The following is a 23,106-nucleotide window of genomic DNA, read 5'->3' as shown; positions in this document are numbered from 1 at the left end:
TTTTTCTGCAAATAAAATACTTCTTCCACGCAACTGTTTTAGAATCAAGTAGAAAGCATCTGAATTAGAAACTGTAAATAACCTGAACAGTGTACTTGACCAAGATATTTCACTCAAAAACCGGGGTATTGCACTTAGAACAGGGACATTGCACTTTAAAACGGTGCTTCACGACTATGGTTTAGTGCATTGATAGCTTTGGGGAGGGAGCTATCCCTCAGTCTGTTTGTTCGGGCTTTGTGGGATCTGAACCTTCAGCCCAATGGTAGCACTTCGAAAAGATGGTTTTGGGGGTGTGATGAGTGTTTCTGGATGTGTTTAACTCTGCTGTAGTAGCAAAAGCTGGCAATATTCTCATAGGCTTGGCAGGGGTCAGCTGGTATTTCAGAGCATCCTACCTGGATGTAGAACGTTAGGATGTTCTCTATGGTGGCGCTTTACCAGAAGCCTCTCCTCCAGGTTCTTCCTCCTGAGCACTCTCTGGAAGTGGAGTCGCTGCTGGGCCTTCTTAATCACCGCCACGGAGTTTGCTGACCAGGAGAAGTTCTCTGAGATCTGCACGCCCAGGAACGTATGGAATCTTTCTCCTCTTTGCATCTTCTCTGACAAGTGCCGACATGGGAGCCTCAAAACAACCTTTAATTAAAGCTTGTTCAACATCGTCGTTAAGAGGGCGGATACAAAAAGCTAGCTCCGGGATTTTAGTTGTTTTCACTGTAAAAACAGTGAGGAAATGGAAGAACACAGGCACAGTTCTAGTTGAAATCAAAGGAAGGGACCTTAAGTTTCTTATTGCCAAACGAATTTAAGAGTAGCTGATACTTGTAAGGCTGGTATCAGCACTGATACATATCTTTGACATCAGTACATTTGTTTGTTCAATTCACACCAATGTACAGTAATACTTTGCGATAACAAGGTTTAATTTGCCGATTTCGTTACTTAACTATATGAAAGCACAATAGAGACCTGATGGAAACATATGTTGGCCTGGAGAGGGATGGGTGCCACCAGGCTGTACTCAAATTACGTTATCAGAATTATTTTTAATGTTCAAATAAATACATATCCAATAATAATAGTAATAATCATAATAAAACAATTAAAAAATGAAATTGAAATTTTTAAAATCCTATACAAATAACACATTTATTGTTTTGGCATCGATATCGTAAAAACAAATTCATATCGAGAAATAAAAATGTTTTAAACGCAGACAAGTGGTCTCCAACCACTGAGCTGTCTAATGGGTACTTAATGAGTATCACAGATTGTTTTTAATAAAGAAAAGGTTGATTTTTAAATGTCGAAAGCCTCTTTTTTTACTCGAAAATGTGGCAAGATCTTCTAGATGTGTAAAATTCAAAAGTTATTTCCACTTTACAGAAAATAAATATATCTAAAAGTATTTGTTTTACCAGTGTGACCTTTGTATGGTTGGCTCAATACACACACTCACAGTGTATATGTGCATAGGCCTGTGCAGCTAATCTACTTAGCAATCACAAGGCAAAAGAACAAAGTTCACATCATCATCGACGACACAGAAATTTCAAGAGTGAGCGACAGCACAAGGAGCTGGGTTAAAAAATGAATAAAAGCCACAGATTGCCACTGAAATGACACTTTGTGGAGTTTTGTTATCGGAATACCGTGAAAGACATTGGCACACTCACGTGAGTATTTGGACCTTTTTACTAACTGTTTATACTTTTGGGGAATTTCTGCTTCAATATTGGAGGACGAATATCCAGTTTGTTAACGACCGGATTCTCCGCACTATAAAGTGCACCGGTTGATAGGGCATAGTCACAAGGTGGAAAGACCCAAACGCGGGACATAATGGATGTGGTCTAACCCTACCAAGGGGACATTTATTCAAACAGCAGCAACAAAAGCCTTTACCGGCGAGAAGGGGGTATTGGGATAGCAGAGGAGGAGGGGAGAGGGGATGTTGGGGTGGTGAGAATCTTGAAAAGGAGACTTGGGAATACCTTTATGAAGACGGTTAGAGTCGCAGGTCTTGGGACCAGGAGGGAAAACTTGAGAGGGAGACTTGAGAGCGGGTGTTGGGGCGGCAAGAATTTTGAAAAAGAGACTTGGGAATACCTTTAAGAAGATGGTTGGAGTGGCAGGTCTTGGGACAGGGACGGAAAACTTGAGAGGGAGACTTAAGAGAGGGTGTTAGGGCGGCAAGAATTTTGAAAAGGAGATTTGGGAGTACCTTTAAGAAGACGGTTGGAGTGGCAGGTTTTGGGGCGAGGAGAGAGACTTGAGAGGGGGTCTTGGGGTGGAGAGAATCTTGAAAATGACACTTTGTAATACCCTTAAGAAAACGGTTGGAGTGGCAGGTCTTGAGACAAGGAGGGAAAACTTGAGAGGGAGACTTTATAGTGGGTGTTGGGGCAGAAAGAATTTTGAAAAGGACACTTGGGAGTACCTTTAAGAAGACGGTAGGAGTGGTAGGTCTTGGGACGAGGACGGACAACTTGAGAGGAGACTTGAGAAGGGGTATTGGGGTGGAGAGAATCTTAAAAAGGAGACATAAGAATACCCTTGAAATTACATTAGTACTACAGCATTACTAAAAATTATGACTCCAGAAATACTAGAAAAATACAAAAACTACAGATATATGACAAAAATTCTACTATAGAAATACTACAAAATTCGGTCCACAAATTCAAATGGACTGAACTATTTCAAGGAAATTGGGTATTTCCGACGCTGCGTGTTTCCATTTGTGTTCTGTTTTTCCCTTTTTTCATTATATTTAGCCTATCCTGTCCTTTAACAAGGAAAAGAGGGATTAAAATGCCATAGTTTTTGGCGGTGCTTAGGTTGAATTTAGGGGTGCTTTAGCAACCCCCCAAAAAGACTGGTTACGCCCATGTTTGAGATGCTGACCTTACCTAATCACCCTGATGGTGTGCTATAATTGTCATGGTTGCTTAGGTCATTACCCTCCTTCATTGCTTCGAGTTTTCTAACGAAGAACTGAAAAATGAATGAATGCATACTACTTCCATCGTGATAACTTATGATAACAAATAAACAATGACAAAATGTATGTGGGAAGAAATGTTAACCTCCTCGCACCATGTATCTTCCAGGAGCAGGATGGAGGTCTTAACAGGGCCCTGGGCTGGCCTGGCTCTGTTCTTGAGGCAGACAGTGACACGGGAAGACAACAATGAGGACAGCTTTATTTCACTTTGGTTATTTGGCGTGTTCTTCTCTGTCTGCGTTCTCATGCTGCAACTTCTTGTTTACCTCTACTGGAAGCTAAACCAAGGTATGAAGGAAATAATGTACCGTTTTTTGGGTTCACAATGGGCTAGAGGTGAGATCAAGCCTAGAAAATCCAGACCGACCCAGCCAGGCCCGAGTGTATAAAAGCCAGCCCGAACACGACGGAGGAACTTGATTTGAGCAACCACAAAAACTCGAATTTCCACATTGTAAAGCGCTTTGGGAGGTCTTCATTGACTTGAAAAGCCCCAAATAAATGCTGACCACATACATTAATTTATTTTATTGGAACGAAAAGCCCGGTGACAAGATTGCACAAAATGCACACTAACCTGACAACCTCGCAAGGGGGATTTTTGCCGTCTTCGACCTCAAACAGCCTAGCAAAGAGTTGCACAATTTAACACCGAAGTGCACAGCATGCATGCTGCCCTGACAAACTCGCAAAGGTGATTTTTGCCGTCATCGACAACAAACAGCCGTTCAAGGAGTTGCGCAGTTTAACTCCTAAGTGCACAGCATGCATGCATTTTTGCTGTCATCGACAACAGTCTCACAAGGAGGTACCTACTTCTGTTTCAAAGTACACAGCATGCACGCTACCCTGACTAACTAGGAATGGTGATTTTTTTGCTGTCTTTAGCCACAAACAGTCCGACAAGGAGTTGCACGATTTAACTCCCAAGTGCAAAGCATGCATGCTACCCTGACGAACTCGCAAAAGGGATTTTGCCTCCATTGACAGCAAACAGTCTCACAATGAGGTACCTACTTCTGTTTTGAAGTGCACAGCATGCACGCTACCCTGACTACCTCGGAAGAGGGATTTTTGCAGTCTTTCGCTGCAAACAGTTCGGAAAGGAGTTGCACAATTTAACTCCGAAGTGCACAGTATGCATGCTAACCTGACAAACTCGCAAGGGTCATTTTTGCCGTCTTCTAGTCAAGTCAAGTCACATTTATTTATATAGCCCTTAATCACAAAAATGTCTCAAAGGACTGCACAGGATTACAATGACACAATTACCTGATCTTAAACCAACATGCGGGCAAGGAACAACTCAAAAACCTCAGTGTGAGGAGAAAAGAGAAACCTTGAGAAAGAACCTCACATGTGGTAATCCCCCTTCCAGGATTGACCGGGGTGAATCACAATTAGCATTACTGTACACAGAATAGTAAACACTAGGTAAGATGTTGAAAATGTCCGGAAAGAGCATGACACAAACGACGCCCCCAGCCTATGAACTTTGCAATTTATTCAAAGCAACGCACCGCTTTTGAGCGTCGGTAAAGGTAACGGCACTGTAACCGCAGAAAAAATAATGAGTTAGATCACCCTTTTACCAAAAAAATAACGCCATTATCCCCAACACTACTGTTGATGCTCTTTGGTTTACAGCCATAAAAGGCAATGAATGATACCTTTGTATGTGAAGGTAAGTACTTCCTCATGAAAATCAGAGGTCGATAACCAAGTCTTCTGCCATAAACAGTCCGGCAAGGAGTTGGACAATATAACTCAGAAATGCACAGGATGCATGCTAACCTGATGAACTCACAAGAGTGATTTTTGCCGTCATCGACCACAAACAGCCTGGCAAGGAGTTGCGCAATTTGACAGCATGCATGCATTTTTTCCGTCATCGACAACAAACAGCCTGGCAAGGAGGTACCTACTTCTGTTTTGAAATGCACAGCATGCACGCTACCCTGACTACCAAGGAATGGTGATTTTTGCCGTCTCTGACAACGAAAATGCATAAAAAACGTACTTTGTACGGCAAAACCGTGCAGGTTGACACGTATGGATTTAGTTAGTGTTAATGGCAGGCTGCGTTGTTCTACGTTGAAAGTAGAATATTTTCTTTGTTAAGTGTGTGTTGAACATGCTCTTGTGAGCCTTTTTTCCACCACGCCTATCTTATTTTACGTTTAGCACCGCTGTTCCAGGACTCGTAACACATAAGGAAGGAAGGTTTGGTGGGGTGGGGAGAGATTTCATGCTCGTCCCTGGGATTTTTTGTTAGTGTAGCAAAAAAAATGGTCAGAAGATGACCAAAGAAGAGTTTATTAGTACTTGAGCAAAGTGCACACTTTGTCTCCAAAGTACGCAGGATGCACGCTACGAATTTTGGTCCAGGTTCGGACCCAAGATCTTACTTCTAGCTTATTTTTGCTAATTTTAATAATGGTATTCAATGATGGCAAGTAAGGAACTATGTCCTTCCCAGGGTTAGGTAGGGTTACTTTAACTGGATTACTTTCAATTACTTTTGGATTACTCCAATACCAAATATACTAATAAAATAGTAAATAAACTAAATATGAATAAAATGACTACATTTTGTGCAGGCTTGGGGAGTAACGGAATACATGGAACGGCAAAAATGATGTTGGCAAGCTGTTTGGATTTATTTTCATTTTGTTTCTGTCGCATTTGATGTTAGTTTTGCCGGAGATCAAAGCCAGGAGAGAAAGCTTACCACGTGTTGTGAGTCATCATTTTATTCATATTGAGTTTCTTTTGTCTTTTATTAGCATATTTGGTATTGGAGTAATCCAAAAGTAATTGAAAGTAATCAAGTTAAAGTAACCCTACCCAACCCTGGTCCTTCCTAACAACTCTACCGTTTCTGGGTTAGACAACCACTTTTCGCTCCCTAAAAAGACTACCGCTTAAAAAATAAACTACTGCTTTTTCATACTTTAACAACAAAGAAATCTTGACTTGTATGTTCTTTTGAAGCTACTCACACAATTGCATTAGATTTCCGTTTTGGTAAAGGTTTTGCCACTTCTGGTTTTCAATATTCTGGAAGTATCACGTTTCGCAGGTGAAAATAGACGGTGCAATAAAATCTACCACTTTTTAATGTCAAAACGTTGGCATGTATGCTATGTACAGGGATTAACCCAATATTCGAATTATCACAGACGACGAATATTTATGTCTCATATACAATAGTGACGTGTGGTTAAGTTTGTATCTGGTTATATTTCTAAATAGATTAACTTACATTGTATGCGTCATGCAGCACGGCAGGGCAGTGGTTAGTGCGTGTGCGGCACAGTTCTGAGGTCATGGGATCGAACCTTCCTGTGTGGAGTTTGCATGTTCTCCCCGTCATTGCGTGGGTTTCCTCCGGGCACTCCATTTTCCTCCCACATTCCAAAGACATGCATGTTAGGTTAATTGTCCGGTCAAAATTCGCCCTGGGTGTGAATGAGCCTTGAGACTGGCCGGCAACCAGTTCAGGGTGTCCCCTGCCCACTGCCCGAAGATAGCTGGGATGGGCTCCTGCACCCCGCGACCCTACTAAGGATAAGCGGTGCAGATAATGGACGGATTTATGCATTATTTAATTGGCAAAGTAAGAAAGCAGTTTTTAAACTACCATATCACAGACTTGGTTTAACTTATAAATTAAGTTGATGTTCTATCCCTTTTAAATAAAACTGTCAATAGTTAGGTAATCCTCCTTAATGGAAAAAAACGGGATGCAGTAAGAAAACTGTTGGCTTGCTAACTTATTCTATTGTTTAGGGCTAAAGTGTGCGCCAAATGAGAATCCTTGGTCTCATTATTGCCCTCTGCCCTGAGGCAAGAGAATTGTGTGCCTCACTCTGTACCTGCAGACGCTCAGCACAGTAATACTTCACATAATGATTCTATTAATAATATAGTATGAAAAAATGTCGTATTGAAAGTGAAATTTACAAAATTATGTTGAGTAAAAGACTAACACTGAATAAATACGATTTATTTGTAATTGTATTTTTCCATGACAGGTGAGGCACAGCCTCCCCTGAATGCACATACTTTTTCGACCTTTTAAAAGGCTAATTTGTCATAAGAGTTGAACAAATTATTAGACACAATTAAGAATCTGGAACTGTTCACTGTAGTTTAAAACAATAATTTGAGTAATTTATAGCCACGTATTGAATTTGTTAGGTGGATTTCTTGTCCAACTTTGAAACTGTGTTACAATTTAGTACACTAGCCATTCAAATATCAGTTATTAATGCTTAGTATACCGCCAAAGTGACTATTGCTGTAATAAATTGTGTTTATAACGACATTTTGACCGTGTTAGGCAAACTATAAACAACAACACAGCGTCTTTCAAATGTACGTAGTTAGAATGAATTGGTAATAGGCAACTACCTGTAGTCGGTGATTCAATGGACGTTAATCACTGAAATTAATAAAGCATATAAAAAGCCACAATTTGTGACAAAACACTATAATCATAATATTACTCACCCGAAGTAATTATAATAATACTTTTGTAATTGATAACACTTAATTAAAAAGTGCACTTCCGGTTTTGAGGCATGTGAAAAAGGCGCATGCGCAAACAGCTTGCAGTTCTAAAATACGCTTAAGTTGAATTTTTTTTTTTTTTTAATTTCCCGTGTAAGAGCAATTTTCTAATAATGTATAATGTGCTTTATTAAAATGTTGTCGTTCTATCCGCAGTGGAGGCTGATCTGGACGGGATTTCGAAAGACAGGAGCGACATCTACAGGCCGGACCGTTGCAAAGCACACAAGTTTCGCACCTTTGCGCATGCGTGAATCTGTTACATCTGGACTACAAATATGGAGAAAAGGGAACACGAGTGTAATATGGAGTAGATACAACATGGAAATACGTTAGATAGTAGTACAATCCTTTATTAACTTTGAGTGTTTGGAGCGTTGATACAAAGCAATCAAATGACCGCATCGAATTTGCATCACTGTGGTGCAAGGAGACTGTTAATTAGTTTTTTAGTAATTCTTTTTCTCTTGAGTGTGGAAAATACCAAATATCTCCTCCGGAATTGCCTTTTGCTTCGTTTTACACACAAACCTGTATCTCAAGAGTTAATGCCATTTGTAGTGGTTTTTAATGCCCATTGGCTCAAAAAAAAATCCACTGGTAAACATCACATACATGAAAAAAAAAATGGACCAGTTTTACAGAGATAACGAAATGTGGGCAGAGAAAAACTACAAACATGGTTGGAACATCAAGACACCAGAAGCGAGAAATCATATTTTTCCAATGGAATGTCATCGCAATACATTGTAGTTATGTTCAGTGTCTAAACCTTTATTTAATAGACATCAGATTTCAATAAAACAGGTTAAAATCCTTAAACAAATCCAATTTTCAAACAACATTATCCAGTCTAGAAATGTGGAATGTTTATTTTCAAACACTATTGCAATCTGCACTAGCGGTGTGATAAGGAACTAACCTACATAATCTATAACCTAACTTTCATTTCGGTTATATGCTCACAAACTCCGCAATTTGCTGTCAAATTAAAAACTGTTAAACGGAGTAACAATAAAACTTTTTTATCTCCCAGTTAACCCGGTACGGGGAACAGCTGCAAGGGCTTTCCTGCCATAACTTCATTTGCAAATAGTATGTTTTATCTTAAAACGTGTTCACATTCATATAAAAACCAATATATTTTTAAAAAAAAATTATAAAGGAGGACTGAAAAGAGAATGTCAAAGAGTTGTTGAACCTGTACCATTGGTTTTGTTTTGCTATTTTTATTGATGTAAGGGAAATAGCTGCACTAGTATCACATTTGAGCAGGGGTGGGTAAACTTTAAGAATTGACAATATGAAAAAGTTTTTTTAAAATTGTTATTTTAGTTTTTTTGATAGCTGATCTTTCTTAACTGTGCACACTGATAGTTCGAAGTTTTTTTCTTCAAAAAAATCTAAACTTCTGTGTCATTAGCTATCAATGTATTTACTGCTTTGATTGTGGTTCCGATACTCCCACCCCCATGCCCTACAGAAAAATAACAAGTAAAACCACGCAACAAAAGTTAAACTAACAATGTGTTTGTTTGTGTTTTGCTCCCTCGGGGTGTGTTATGATCTTCTTGGTTGTCTTTTTTTAACGGGGGATGGGGAGACACTTGAAGTTGGTTGTCTTCTGGCACGCCTTCATTCAGTCAGAGTCGAGGGAAAGTCACGAAATCCTCCGCGGGCCCTTCAGCTCTGTATAAGAGTAAAGGATATGTAAATCTAAATATGTAAATAAATCTGTGTTACATAAAAAAACTATATAGGAATGAATTAAATATTAAATGTGGACAGTAAATTCTAAATGGGTTATAAGACAATTAGGCAAAAACATAGTTTTAAAGGGACAGCGTGTATTTTTTAATGCCTCCAAATGGTAAAACAACGTCGTTGGTTGTATCCCTTAACCAATAGGGTTGGAGTGACACCATTTCTTGTGGTGTGTCTTGGGCAAGTTCAGCCTGGTGGCACCCTTCCCTCTCCAGGCCACCCAATGATTCCACCCGGTATCAGACACGTGTTAGGCGTATGTGCTAACCACTGCACTACGGAAACATCCATCCATACATTATCTACACCGCTTATCCTCAGTAGGGTCACGGGGGTGCTGGAGCCCATACAGGGTACACAGAGCGTGACAACTTACTCATTCACACCTAGGGACAATTTGGACTGGCCAGTTAACCTGACAAGCATGTTTTTTGGAATGTGGGAGGAAACCGGAGTGCCCGGAAGAAAGCCATGCAAGGCACGGGGAGAACATGCAAACTCCACACTGGGTATGTGGACTTGAACCCGCCGTGCCACTACAGAAACATGTTGAATCGAAATCATATCCTATATCATATAAACATGCTTTTTTATACTCAATGGTCAAACATTCACATTTATTTTACAAACCTGAGGCTCACCTCGAAGGAGCTGACAATAGTCCGCCATATTGCTGCTACGGGTACCCAAAAACCTCAAAAAGTAAAATGGTGCTGTCTTGTCTCTTTGTGTCTCCGTAGTTTGTACGCTTTCTTTCTGCTTTTCAGCACTTGTTTTTACTTGCAAGACACAATATAGCGACATCTAGTGGTCAAATATTACACACTGTACATTTAAAATAAGCAAAATGGTTACACTGCACTACACGGCAACATATAGTTGTCAAATAATACACACTATCCCTTTAAGCTATATGGGTGATGCAAGAATATGAAACAAAAATGGACGCACATATCTCCTAACTCTTGAAGCACATCTTTCAAAAGTATGTTAAACTTATCTTGATAGAGCATATTATTTTATGAAAAGTTCATGTTTTAGTACAAAAAAATACAGGTTAATTATACAAGCCTTAAACATACTTATATAAACCTTAAACATACAAAATATAGACCTGAAGCAACTTACGAACAAATTCAACTTACGAACGATTGTAAGTAGGGCAGCGTCTATAAATCGACTGTATGTATCTATATTTATTGAAAACCGTTAAGAATGTTAGTGTCAAGTTTGTCTTTTTCCATTATCAAACATTTTCTAAAAAGCGCCAGGAAGCCACCAGAGAGCGCCAAAGAGACATTTGTTGCAGTCAGGAACATAATAATCTTTGGTCATAAATAAATAATTATTTACTTACTCTATACTTGGGCCTGTAAAAATGATTGTCCTTTGATTTCAATGCATTGTAGAGTATTTACCGTAAATTCCGGACTATAAGCCGCTACTTTTTTCCCAAACTTTCAACCCTGCGGCTTATTCAGTGATGTGGCCAATTTATGTAACTTTTCTAACGGCCGCCAGCGGCGCTTGCGTACAAAAGGTAAGATTTAGACTGCAACTTCTTAGCTTGTGCACAAATTAAATTAGCGTAGACATATCCTCATCATGCAACTTGCAAAAAAAAAGGCACATGACGCAACTTTCAAGCTAAACACAATCGAGCAGTCCGATATAGAAGGAAACGGAGCTACTGCAGGTAAACTTTACTTTGCGAGCGTGATGCTGGTGTGTTTTTTAATAAGGGAGCGTGGAACGACGTCTATGTGGCAAAGTCTCTTTCCCATACTGAAGAATACGACTTTGATGACGTCAATTATTAGGAGGAAGATAAGGACGGTTTACCGTGCTTATTACAAGTACGGTATGTTTTTTTAACAGAGCTGTTTACTGTGTTGAGAGCGTGTCGCTAGTAGCGTTTTTCTACCCTTCACAGGCACGGTTTGGGATGAAAGTTATAATATTATTATTAAAGCTTTGAAAACTTTCTCGGTGTACCGTCTTTGTAAATATGTGTAACCATGTATTATATGTATTTGCAACTGTATATTTTTGTAATGTATTTATATTAGAAACTTATTCTGATATGTTTTGTACGAGCAAATGAGAAAGAAGGGGCGGGGCTGACGGGAAGTGGAGTAAAGGTGAGACGTGTTTGTGGACGCGGCCGACAATAGTGGATATATATTTTTCCCACCCTTACCTTTGGAAATATACACTTTTTTCCTTGGATTACTTTCAACAGGCACCTGGACTCTGCAGGTCTGCATTAAATCTTAAGTACCGGTATCATTTTCCGTTCAATTTGCCAGCTGTGTTTTTTGGACTTTGTTGGGTATGGATTAATTTTGTTTTTCCAATGTGGGTGCATGCGGCTAATATACAGGTGCGGCTTGTGTGTGTACAAAATCGGTTTCCCTCCCGAAATGTGGTGGGTGCGGCTTATAATCAGGTGCGCTCTATAGTCCGGAATTTATGGTAATTGTATAATAATTGTAACGAATCAAGGTTTTAATGCAACGGATTTCGCTAATCACAGGTTCATTTTGGAACCTGTCCTCTGCGCTAAACGATGGATGACTGTATTTGAGAACAGTGGAATATTTTTCGCAGATTTTTTCCCTGGAAAACCCAAACCCTCACCACACCCAGACCCCTAGGTCCGGCGGCATCCAAGAAAATTGAGTTTGAGACCCTCCTGCCATAAACGATCCTTGTCTTCCTTGGATACACGATAAAATGTGAAAACTAATACCTGCTTTGCGTCAATCCTCGTCTTCGGCCAATTCGGTCTCTTTATGAACCACCACTCGGGTAACAGACATGTCGGGATGTTGCTCTTTTGCCTCCTTTATGGCCTGGGCCAAAGCCTGGAGTTACACGGCGCGGCCAAGGGAAGGCGCCGGCGAGCAAAAAGCAGCCAAGGTGACAAAGCAGGGGAGGGTGAAACCAAACAAGGGATAAAAGGAAAACACAAAAACATAAAGAAAATGAAAACGGGAGCCAGATGTGCCAGCGCTGATGCGTGCACCATTTCAATTGGGAAAATGGTCAGCGTGGACATCGGCTGGGAACATTTCAAAATAAGGCGCATTCCAAACTTAAATATGCAAATGTAAGACACCTGAAGAGTGCTTATATTTGTTCAAGGGATAACATAGCAGAAGAAGGGGATATCCAATCAGATTTCAGCATACTGAATACAGAAATACATCGTGCTTATTAGCATATTTGAAATATTATAATATAAAGTAAAATATACAGGTAATAAGTAACTGTTGTTAGTCTCAAATGTACCGTATTTTCAACACTATAAGGGCTCATTGGATTTTTAAGGCGTACTACATAAATAGTCCTTTGTCATAAATTTTACATACATAAGACACAATAAATTGGGACTGCAATGTGTCGCAAAACATCGTATAAAATTGAAATCAAACCCGAGTAGTGGCAGTGAGAACTTTGACAGTTTCCACTACACCTCCAGTTGTACAGATGACCAACAAAAAGGCATTAGTTTCTCGTCATCACACTTTTTTTATTCACAGTGCCACAAGAATGATTTGCGTAGTGCATCCTAATAGCAGTGTCTGAAACTGATGACAAAAAGTTTCGGGACACCAGAGCAGACAACTCTGAAAAGTTGCCTGACCAGCCATAAAGTTTCCTGCCCCATTTTTCACAACTTGAAACAAAATAAGACGACTAATCGCAAAAGAAAAGAAAACATTGTTGCAAAGTATTAAGGATTGATAATCAGAATATATAACAGAACAACACTTTAAAATTAGGTTTATTATAAATCAACTTATAACATTCATTCCATGTGAATGACATCGCTGTTTTCCATCTGACATCAGTATGTACTTGTGTTTACTCATCTTCATTCATGCAATGTTTGCGTTGCGTCATCTGCTACAAACCACGTGACCTCCTCTTTCCACGATGCTTTTAATGTACGTTTACATTTTGTAGCGTCATCAATTTTGTTCGCTTCTTTTGAATATTTCTTCTGAGGCTGAGGATCGGCTTGATTCCTAACCACTTCTCCATTTTCTTGTGTTCTCTGTGCATCTACTTTGGAAAATGATATGCAAATGCACGACCTTATAAGGCTCGGGAAAGTCCGGAAGCGCGAAGTTATTCAACGCAGGCTTCTGATTGGCTGCCGGGTATGCAAATTGCCAAACGAACCGAAATTCTGAAATTTCGAAATGGAATGAAGATTTTGAAAACGGAATAAAGCAAACACTTCATTTGAAAAACAAACGTTATTTCAGACACTGCTAGTAGGTTAAACAGTGTCTCTACTTCTTTATCCGTACATCGATAACCTTTAGGGTTAATATTTATATACACATGTAAAAGAACTTGAAGAAGTGGAGAGACTTTTATCAGTCCGAACTATGCTAATCTGAGAAGTGGAGACTATTTAATCTATTAGAATGCACTATGCAAATTTTCAACAACAAATATAAGAGAATGGAGAAAACAGAAAGTATTTTAAGAAATTACGGTACCAGCTCCTTTAGTACGAATAAAAATTAAACAGAGAGATTATTGAAGGTGAAGAAGTGGATAGACTGTTTAACCTATTAGAATGACAAAATCAGTGTGAGTAAAATAGTGTGATGATAATATAAAGGTCTAATGTCTTATCGTAAGACTGGGTTGTCCAGAGGTATTGTGTCGGCTTTCTCACCGCCACTACACCAGTTTGATTCCCGTTAGAAACGTTTTGCAACCTTTATCAATATGATCAATCTTTGCAAAAATACAGTATTACTGTAAACCCTTCTGTAGTACAGTGGAACCTCGGTTTTCGACCGCCTCTCGGTTCGAACAAATCGGAGTCTGACCCAAAATTTCGAGAAATTCTTGCTTCGCTGTTCGGTCAAAAAAATCGGAGTTCGAACGACGGTAATGCGTGAGTGCGTACGATAGGGTGCGATGCTGAGCGGCGTACGGGTGTAGATCGCTCTTTTCGTGATCAACTGTTACCGTGTGCAGACGTGCTTCGTTTTGCTTTCGCTTTTAATATAGGTGTACGAAGTGTTTTAGCCCCTAATTATGCCTCCGAAGAAAGTCAGTGCAAGCAGCAAAGTTGCTACAGGTGAAAAAAGAAAAGTAGTGCGTACAACTATTGCATTTAAGAAAGAAACAATAGCAAAATTTCGTCGAACTCCACCACCCCGATGAAGCTGCAGCCACCAGGTTCATAAAAGACTTTAGAAAAGTGCTACAATGAAAGCAGAAGCAAGTGTCATTAGATCGGTATTTTAAGAGAAAAGAACATCCTTTCAAACAATAATTTTCCTTCCTCCTCCATCCCTCTCCCCACCGTCCACCTGCGCCTTCTGCTGACCACCACAAAGGTAAGAAATCCTATTCATAATTCTTTTCATTATCCTTTTTTTTTATTTTTACACGTTCATGTTAGCGTAATCTTTCGTACGGAAGATTACGATAACGCGAACGTAGCTTGGGTTAGCTTTATGTTTATGTTGAACATTCAAGGTAAACATTCAGGGTGTTGGAACGGAGCCCAACATTGAGGGTGTTGGAACGGAGCCCCCTTTCCAATGAACCGCTCACCACTTGTTGTGGAGACCCGGGTGCTAAATGACTTGTAAACGACCTGATTTTTTATTTTTACACGTTCATGTTAGGGGAATCTTTCGTATGGAAGATTACGACAACGCGAAAGTACGATTAGTCTGGGTTAGCTTTATGTTTACGTTAAACATTCAAGGTAAACATTCAGAGTGTTAGAACGGATAAAAACAATTTACATTATTTTTAACGGGAAAAATGATTTCGGTGATCGAACAAATCGGTTTTCGAACAGGGTTCTGGAACGGATTATGGTCGAGAACCGAGATTCCACTGTATCTTATACCAATAACTACTGTATGCAGTTCCAATCTTGTCCACCGCATCGCGGTGTATAAAAGGCGCACCAGGCAATTAGGCGCACTTTTAAATTTCTGGCCAAAATGGGGTTTTTAGGTACACCTTATAGTGCAGAAACTACGGTACTTTTTACATGAAAGGGTGCTGCTGTTTTGGTTGTCAACGGTTTTAATTGAGTATGCAAATCAAACAATAGGATATATGAAACAATTGAGGCATGACTGATGATAAGATGAAAGCAGGGAGCACGGTTTTCCAGCAGTGAGCATGCTAGCCTCACAATCGTGCAGTTCAAATGGACTGAAAGCCAAGTACTGACCATCTCATGTATCTTGGCTAGTTTCCCATGTCAACATAACAGGTAAGATTCTAAGATAACATATAACTCTTACGTTTCTTTGAGCACCAAGAGCAACATGTCGCCAGATGTCTCTAATCTATCAATTGCTCATATCTGTCTGTAGTTTTCAAATAAGTGTGTTTGTTAAAAAAATAAGAGAAAAACAATAAACACTGACCTCGTCATGGTCGATATCGCAGTCCCCGGTAATGACAATTCGTTTTTCGATCCTTGTCTCAGACAAGCCACCCTTTAATGTCTGCAAAAGAACGTCACACAATTGGATAAGTATCCCAAACTTACATGTTAAAAGCCTTTTGTTATTTATTTTTTTTCTACTAGGTCAGTTCTTGCTTATCATGTGTTGGGTAAGTGTGCATTTTATTTCGAAAACCATGACAGTCGATGTGGACAATGATGTTAAGATCGCTACCGTCCTCAAGAGGGCACCAGTGTGCAGATGGTATGGAGGATTCTCAAACATGCCTCTCATCACCCATACCTGACCCTCATTAAAAACTCTGTGTATAACGACTATGCCAACAGCAGAAGCTGTCGGACCTGTCCTTAACCGACATTGTTCTCTAATTTTGATCAGTTTTTTTTGTTGAAATTCCTTATCCATTTTGTGAAAAAGTGTTGTAGTAGCATGGTATACTTAGAGCAAAATGTACCTAAATTGTTGAGTGAAGATGGATTTTTTTTCAGAATAATTCAAGTTGTTCTCTAATTTTGATCTCCAGTGTATATCAGCTATAACCCACTGATTTCAGTATTGTATTTAGTAGTTCTCAATTAGGGTTATATGCGTGCATATACACCAATTCTGTCATGATTACCAATGTGAATCACTTGTGCCCGCTGATTTGGCACCAACCGCGGCGGGCTCTGATTGGCTCCCTATCCCTATTTAAACCTAGTCCTGTCAAACCCCTGTTGTCAGTCTGTCTGCAAACCTCTGTTTATACAAGGCAAGCCTTTTTCAACCCTGACTCCCGCCTGTCCCGTTTTTGCTCCCGTTTGTCTCCGGCTACGAACTGCTTTGATTCCGACCACGTCTGCTCTCCTAATTGGCTTGTTAGGAGGGATGTGGGTGGCCTCTGCTTGATTGGTTGAGTGGGCAGATAAAGGCTGCAGCTACAGGAAGTCGTGAAGAAGAAAATTCGGACAAACACATTAAGGATCTCTTATGTCAAGTGATTGAAACATTCAGAGCTTCGTCATGCTTTGACCACTACATAATATATATACATATCACGTGGCGGCAACCGCTGCGGATTCTGATTGGCTCCCTGTCCCTATTTATACCCAGTCCAGTCATTCCCCTTTGGTCAGTCCGTCTGCGAACCTCTGTTCATACAAGGCAAGCCTTTTTCGACCCTGACTCCCGCTTGTCCCGTTTTTTCTCCCGTTTATCTCCAGCTACGACACGTTTTGATCCCGACCACGTCTGCTTTCCCGTCCCGGCTTACAACTCATTTTTGATCCCGACTACTTCTACTCTCCCGTCCTGGCTTATGACTCGCTTCCGACCCCGACCAGAGTGCAAGAACGACTTGCTTCCCGCATCCAGTGAGCATCGGATCAAGGGCGCTGCCCTTCCTCATTCTTTCAATAAAATTGTGAGAAAACGTTACGCGATTGGGTCTACCCTGTGTGCTGGTCGTGACGAATTCGAAAATAGAAATAAAAGTCGATTTTTCCATTATGTGGCACTAGACGGAAAATGTTGGGACACTTCTGCTCTTAACAGTACCAAATGCATCCCAAAAATGACCTTGGTAATGTGCGTGGTGGTGGTGGTGCACAGAGATTCAGAGGTGATTGTCTGGGCTGTCATCAGAACTCCAGGCTCTCCATCGCCACTTCCGTCAAGCTGGAACGAAGCACAAGAGAAAAAAAAATTGAATTCAATTCATCCCCAATGTAACGAGTACTAAACGGCTTCTTTTTTCACCCTGCAGGAGATAAAGAATCTGTGATTTCCATTTTGAGGAGGAAAAGACTCAAGTTTTTTTTTTTTAAATGGACACGAGATAGCAATCTGCCTAATGTGCACCTGTGCAGCCTCGTAGGTGATGGTCTTGGTTTCTGTGTGCACGATTGGCACTTCCTTAGTCGCAATCTCGGTCTTCTGTGCCGCGAACGTGTCCGATATTGTCACCATTTCGGTCTTTACAACGGGCGGCTGGTTAGGGGATCAGAACAGAGAAGGAGGGAGGGTTAATACATTTTTTTATAAAGATAGATTGATAGCAAGAGAAAGAAAACTATTTGGTGTAAGGGGGGGTTGTTGGAAACGTGTTAACTCATTATGTATTTACTGACGACTAGAGACATCGAATGCGCATCCGTGGGGGCCGGAATTAGTAAGTTGTTTTATTTATGAATCAGTGTTTTTTTTCTTCCCCAGGGCCATCACCCCCTTAAAGAAGTGCGCAGAACCGTGAAAAATATATATATTTTCAGTTGCATTGAAAAACGTGCGCTTATTTCTGCTAAATGTTATTGCACTACTTTATTTGTATTGCACTATTGTGACAATATTGGCCATTCTCCAAGCACTAGCTTGTGAATGTTTTTGCCAATTTATCCTGATATTGTTTTATTTTACTTTTCTCTAATGGAATCTCTCCTGAGGTTTGGCTTTTCTCGCTGTTCTTATAAGTTCATAATGCATTCATGTCTTCTTTCCTTATTTGGAGTGTCTACTAAACTTTAAACTTACGAAAAACAAAAACCTTGTGAAAGGATTGTCATAAAATGGTCTCTGTTGTGGTCGCATTGTCACGGTTGCCGTGGCGCCCAATTGGCCCGGCCCGTGTGGCGCCAGCTGCGGCTCGTTGACAGATTGGCTTTCCGTCTATTTAAGCTCAGTGCTCTCACTCTTCCTTTGTCAGCCCGTCAACGAACCTCAGCCCCGCAAGACGTGGGTTTTGACTCGGTCCTGTTTCCCATTGGTATTTCCTGTCCGGTTTTGTTCCCGTTTATTTTGTCCTGTTTAATTTCGATATCCTGTTTTGTCCCGTCCTGTCCGGTATCGACCCCATCTGTCCGATATCCTCACGGTCAAATTGGTATCGATCTCGTCGGGCTTCTGGCTTCCTGTCATCCCACGCCAGACAGCTGCTTAACGTGCATGACTGCCCCCTTTCCCTTAAAATACAAGTTTGTGTGAGAAACGTCACGCATTTGGGTCCTGATCCCGTTCGCATTCAGTCTCTGTAGTTTGTATTCTTCCTTGCACTGTGTAGCACTTGTTTTTGGTTACACTACACAATACAGCAAACTTCTAGTGGTCGAGTATTACACATTGTCCCATTAATATTTGCTATACTCTGATATTGGAAGTAGGAATTTAGTTGTTAATACTGAATAACCCAAATCTTTTTGCTGATTATCAGGTTTTTTTGTGAAAAATGGTTTAAAATCAGTTATTCTTGTCTGAAAACAAGATTTTTTAAAAAAATCATTAGGACTTTAAATAAATATGTTTTGAGTAGGATAAAATGTTTAAATAAATAAAAATTGTAATTGTCTAGACATTGTTATACATTTAAGATTTAACCCTCATTGTTGTCTTCATTGTTAAGGACCATTTTTGTAGTTTTTCCTATACAGCTTACATAGAAATGTGAATAAAAACATTTCATTTGTTTCTACTGTTGGGACCAATCTAGGAAAAGTCACATTTGAAGTTAAATGAAATATAATATAGAGTATTTTTCAGTGTTTCTGGCAGTTCAATTTAACCAGAGGACCTCATTATTTTTGTCCTTGTTGTCCAGCCTTAACTATACCCGAACAGAACCATCAAAATCAGAACAGTGTCCCTATGTAAATCAAATTATATTAGAACTGGGATTTAATTTAGGATTAGTTATTTTAGTTGTGTTATCTCCAAAAGTGCAAAATTCTCAGATTTCCCACAACAAACACACATTTAAGGAAGCAAATTCAATAACCCAGAATTATCAAATGAGCAGCAGAAATAAAGGTTCCCGAATTTTGAAGCCGGGTCAGAAGATCAGGAAACAACACAAAACAGAGCGGTGGAGAAAAAAGGCGATAAAATCTTTGGCGTCGACGTGCAGGGACAGAACAATCTCTGACAGAATGTACTCAAAACATGCAAAGGTGACATTCAGTGGGCGGCAGATTGGTGGTCTACACTGATGCGTTGCTATAGCGACAAGCCTGATGCGCCACCGGCAAGGGAAAAACACGCAACATGCAGTCACGCACTAAAATATGCCACCACTTGGTCACGCACTACACACAAAAAGACCATGTACTTAACACATGCAACGTATGATGTCACAGGAGACTAGATCACAGTGGCCTGAAAGGCAGTGAACACAACTGACGTATAAGCCCCTTTCACCCTAGGCTGTCCATAAAAATGTCTTATTTTCTGCCGAGTTGGGGACTAAAGAATAATGTCCAGGTTCAATGACACTATCATCACCATAAAAGAGGTGGGTAGTTCTTTTGTGACTATACATCACATTAGAGGGCATTGACCAGACTACTGCAATATGGAGAACGAATTAACAACCCTGTCATAATTACATTATGTATGCTAATTAGCATAATTTGTATATTCTACGATGGTAAAAACGTTTTGGTTTTTTATTTATCATGGTTGTAATTTGTGCCGCCGTAGTTGCTTGTCCTGAGGTCCATATTTATTGTAATGTTTAGACAAATTTATTAGCCCTTCAATTGCATTTCTGGGGCTGAGGTTTTGGCTTGATTCCTAACCACTTTTCCATTTTTCGTGTGTTCTCTGTGCGTCTAATATGGAAAATGATATGCAAATGCACGATCTTATAACGCTCGGGAAAGTCCGGAAGCACGAAGTTATTCGATGCAGGCTTCTGATTGGCTGCAGAGTATACAAAATTGCCCCCCAAAAAAAAATGAAATTCAGAAATTTCCAAACCAAACAAAGATTTCGAAATCAGAATAAAGAAAACGTTTAATTTGGAAAAAAATCTTTCGGTTTTTTTTTTGTCTTGAAAAAGTTGTCGGCCACCCGGGCGGAGACGTTTAGTAAATTGTACGCCCGACGTAAAAGAAGCACACCCCGGGCGTACGGGCTGACGTTATTTCAGACACTGCTTTAAGTAGTATTGTTCATACAAAAAAATGACTAAAATGTGTTCAACGGGTTTTCTTGCATATAATGCCAGGTCGTCTGCTTCATTTCCAAAAATCCAAGATGTTTTGCAGCCTATGTGGAGATAAAAGGGCTTAGACATCGATACCAAAGCAGGAAAGGAGCACAACACCAAAAGGAGGCAGGAAGGACTAGCGCAATTTTCAAGAGCCACGAAAGCTCCCAAGGTGATCGCCCCTGACTTTACCTGAGAGCAACAAATAACCTGCGGACGCGCGTCCACCACCGTGGTCTCGCCATTCAATTTAGGTATTTCCCCTTCGTGCATGGGAGCCACCTGCTGGACTTCGGCATCTCCGTGCTGGCTAAGGCCATTCGAAGCTTTCCCGGGATTGACTTTGCCTTCTTCCTCTTCTGTCTTCCCTTCCTTCACTTTTGCAGAGTGCTCGGGCTGGGCGACCATCCCCGGCTTCTCCTGCTCCTCTTCTTCCTCATTCTCCTCAGGGATTTGAGTGTGGGAGATGGACACGGTTACGTTGGGGTGATATTCTGCCTCGCCGTCGCTTTCGCTATCTGACGAAACGCTCCCTCGCTGGTTGGCTCTCGCAACCTCTCCGGCTTTCAGGACCTGCTCCTTCTCCTCCGGTACGAAGGATTTGGTGGAAATCTCTTGCACCACAACCGTTTCTTCGATTTCAACTTCCGTCGTCTAAACACACACGTTCGCATCATCGTGCGCGGAAACATGCACGCGCAAGATGCGGTGCACACACACACGGGCACAGCATGGGAGACAAAAACAAAAGCAAAATATGATCATTCGACATGAAAAAAACAAACAAAAACAAGACATTTTCTCCACTGAGGTAAAAAAAAACAGGACATTTTGATGGATGTCATGCAGATAGGATGCCTCTCTTGGATGAAAAAGAAACACAGGGAGGGTTAGATAGAGCACCTTGATGTGTTCTTTGGTGTTGCTGTTATCTGCTGTTGTATCTGAGGTTGCTTCCGTTTCTGTCACGGGTTCCTGCGTCACACACACACAGGTAGCCGGCGCACACGTCAATCACACACACACAACTTTCACACAGTATTACATCGTTTTTTGGGGGAGCTTATGTCGAGGTCACATGCATTTCACTAAAAAGAAGAACTGTTTGAAATATGAAAATCATTCCTTGTAACACGTACTTTAAACTTTGTAGTAGAGATAAGATCGGGCCTAAAGAATTCAGCCCGACCCGACCTGAGTCCGGGGTGTATAAACCCGAACCCGCCCAAACCCGACGGGCTAACTTGATTTGATAACCGAGCCCGAAATTGACCTGAAGCTTTAATTTGCCGCTGAAGAAAGGAAAAAAAAAAACGCGAGGGGGAAGCCCGGGTGGCCTGACTTAACGATTGACATTTTAAGCCCGTTCTGGTTCGGGCCTGGGCCTAAGATCTTACCTCTACTTTATAGTATCATAGACCTGTGTAATGCAAACCTGCAAAAACTTCTGGTTAAATGCTTTAGTACTTCTTGAACTACATGTCATCTAGGAAAAATAAAAATAAAAAAAGTCCACTATGGCACTGGTTCTCAACCTTTTTCGAAAAACCCTCACGGTAAACTGTACAAGAAACAAGCGCAAAGTATTTTTGGTTAGAGACTATTTAATTCAAAAATAAATTTCTAAAACATGCAACATAACACGATTCCTTGTTGTGTTGTGTAAACAAATGACACAATTAGGGTAGGTTTAAAACAGGGATGTTAAACTCAGTTTGGCTCTGGGGTCGGATCACAAAAAATATATTTTTAGCTTTGTTTATCAGTATTAAACCTTATCATCAGTAACCTACTCTACATATTACAGTCATGGATGACAAGGGATCTTTTGTTAACGACACATTTATTCACAAAAATGGGGGAAAAGATTATTATGTTTGATGTGTTAATTTAATAGCTGAGTGAATTACAGTTTTGCACCTAAACCAACTTACCACGCTATACAAACTTAACACTGTCCTCCAGTGGCTGGAGAGAGCATTTGGTTTGAATTTAATTTAAAAAAATGGTCCCGTAGACTCGCTTCTTTTATTGACAGACTCAGAAATTTATGGCGGGCCAGATTAACTCATCTAACGTGACAGATGGCACCCCGGTGTCACGGTTGCCATGGCGCGCAATTGACCCCGCCCGTGTGCCGCCAGCTTCGGCTTGTTGACGGGTTGGCTTCCCTGCTATTTAAACCCAGTCCTGTCGGTCTCCTTTTGTCTGTCCGTCTGCGAATCTCCGAGTATACTCGGCTAGCCTTTCTGACCCTGACTCTCGCCTGTCCCGTTTTTGCTCCCGTTTGTCTCTGGCTACGACCTGTTTGGATCCTGACCATGTCTGCTCTC

At 40.6% G+C, this 23,106-nt stretch overlaps 2 protein-coding genes and 1 long non-coding RNA gene across 16 annotated transcripts in view; 1 reads left to right on the top strand and 2 right to left on the bottom strand.

Moving 5' to 3' along the window:
* LOC148346186 (uncharacterized) overlaps positions 1–6,432 on the bottom strand; it is a 51,770-nt gene extending 45,338 nt beyond the window's left edge. For all 4 annotated transcript variants that reach the window (XM_088324830.1, XM_088324831.1, XM_088324832.1 and 1 more), the window contains exons 1-3: positions 6,273–6,432; positions 2,441–2,530; positions 399–555 (exon numbers count right to left, since the gene is read on the bottom strand). In XM_088324830.1, the coding sequence (XP_088180956.1) occupies positions 399–555; positions 2,441–2,530; positions 6,273–6,410 (385 nt within the window). In that variant the 5' untranslated portion in view covers positions 6,411–6,432. The remainder of the gene's footprint in view (positions 1–398; positions 556–2,440; positions 2,531–6,272) is intronic.
* On the top strand, positions 1,479–11,330 carry LOC148346185 (uncharacterized). Its single transcript, XR_015848253.1, has 3 exons — positions 1,479–1,676; positions 3,114–3,295; positions 7,739–11,330. It is a non-coding gene; the product is annotated as an uncharacterized LOC148346185 (long non-coding RNA).
* The window catches only part of epb41l2 (erythrocyte membrane protein band 4.1-like 2), a 92,794-nt gene continuing 77,602 nt past the window's right edge, over positions 7,915–23,106 (bottom strand). For 6 of the 11 annotated variants that reach the window (XM_088324828.1, XM_088324817.1, XM_088324816.1 and 3 more), the window contains 7 exons: positions 21,677–21,748; positions 20,966–21,427; positions 17,656–17,784; positions 17,374–17,472; positions 15,775–15,855; positions 12,099–12,213; positions 7,915–9,271 (listed from right to left, as the gene is read on the bottom strand). In XM_088324828.1, coding sequence (XP_088180954.1) covers positions 12,109–12,213; positions 15,775–15,855; positions 17,374–17,472; positions 17,656–17,784; positions 20,966–21,427; positions 21,677–21,748 — 948 coding nt within the window. In that variant the 3' untranslated portion in view covers positions 7,915–9,271; positions 12,099–12,108. The remainder of the gene's footprint in view (positions 9,272–12,098; positions 12,214–15,774; positions 15,856–17,373; positions 17,473–17,655; positions 17,785–20,965; positions 21,428–21,676; positions 21,749–23,106) is intronic. The other 5 variants (XM_088324820.1, XM_088324823.1, XM_088324821.1 and 2 more) reach the window with 4 other exon arrangements.

Source organism: Urocampus carinirostris, chromosome 20, assembly GCF_059441175.1.
Source record: "Urocampus carinirostris isolate Australia breed hairy pipefish chromosome 20, RoL_Ucar_1.0, whole genome shotgun sequence".
Lineage (NCBI taxonomy): Eukaryota > Metazoa > Chordata > Actinopteri > Syngnathiformes > Syngnathidae > Urocampus > Urocampus carinirostris.
The sequence above is the reverse complement of the archived record's forward strand: the minus strand, read 5'-3'. Positions and strand labels throughout refer to the sequence as shown.